Source organism: Notothenia coriiceps, unplaced genomic scaffold (genome assembly GCF_000735185.1).
Source record: "Notothenia coriiceps isolate Sejong01 unplaced genomic scaffold, NC01 NC01_scaffold00037250, whole genome shotgun sequence".
In the NCBI taxonomy this organism is placed as follows: Eukaryota; Metazoa; Chordata; class Actinopteri; order Perciformes; family Nototheniidae; genus Notothenia; species Notothenia coriiceps.
This window is the reverse complement of record NW_011369951.1, coordinates 10690505-10690826: the sequence shown is the minus strand read 5'-3', so window position 1 is coordinate 10690826 and position 322 is coordinate 10690505. Positions and strand designations below refer to the sequence as shown.

General features: G+C 43.8%; 1 protein-coding gene across 1 annotated transcript in view; it reads right to left on the bottom strand.

The window, feature by feature from the left end:
• The window catches only part of LOC104967292 (mitogen-activated protein kinase kinase kinase 12-like), a 14610-nt gene that overhangs the window by 252 nt on the left and 14036 nt on the right, over window positions 1-322 (bottom strand). Inside the window, exon 14 of the mRNA XM_010796705.1 lies at window positions 4-78. Within this exon, the coding sequence (XP_010795007.1) occupies window positions 4-78 (75 nt within the window). The remainder of the gene's footprint in view (window positions 1-3; window positions 79-322) is intronic.

Sequence of the window (322 nt, the reverse complement as noted above, 5' to 3'; positions counted from 1 at the left end):
GGCTGGGACTGGGGCTGGGTCTGCGCTGCCTGAATGATCCAGCTCTGCACTATCACAGTCCGAGTCATCATACAGGGCCTGGTTTGAACAAAAAACATCATTCATTAAAGGTCACCTATTATACTGTTTTTCATCAATATATTATAGGTCTCAGATATATACAAAACATGTTTCTGAAGCGTTGGCTCGAAATACCAAACAGATCGTGCATTGTAGCATCCCATAAACCCCCAAAGTGCTGATTCTCTGTCTATAAGGAGCCACGCCCCTCTGCGAGATATTTGGTTAAAAAGAACACAATGGTGCTCTAGGAGGAGATTCA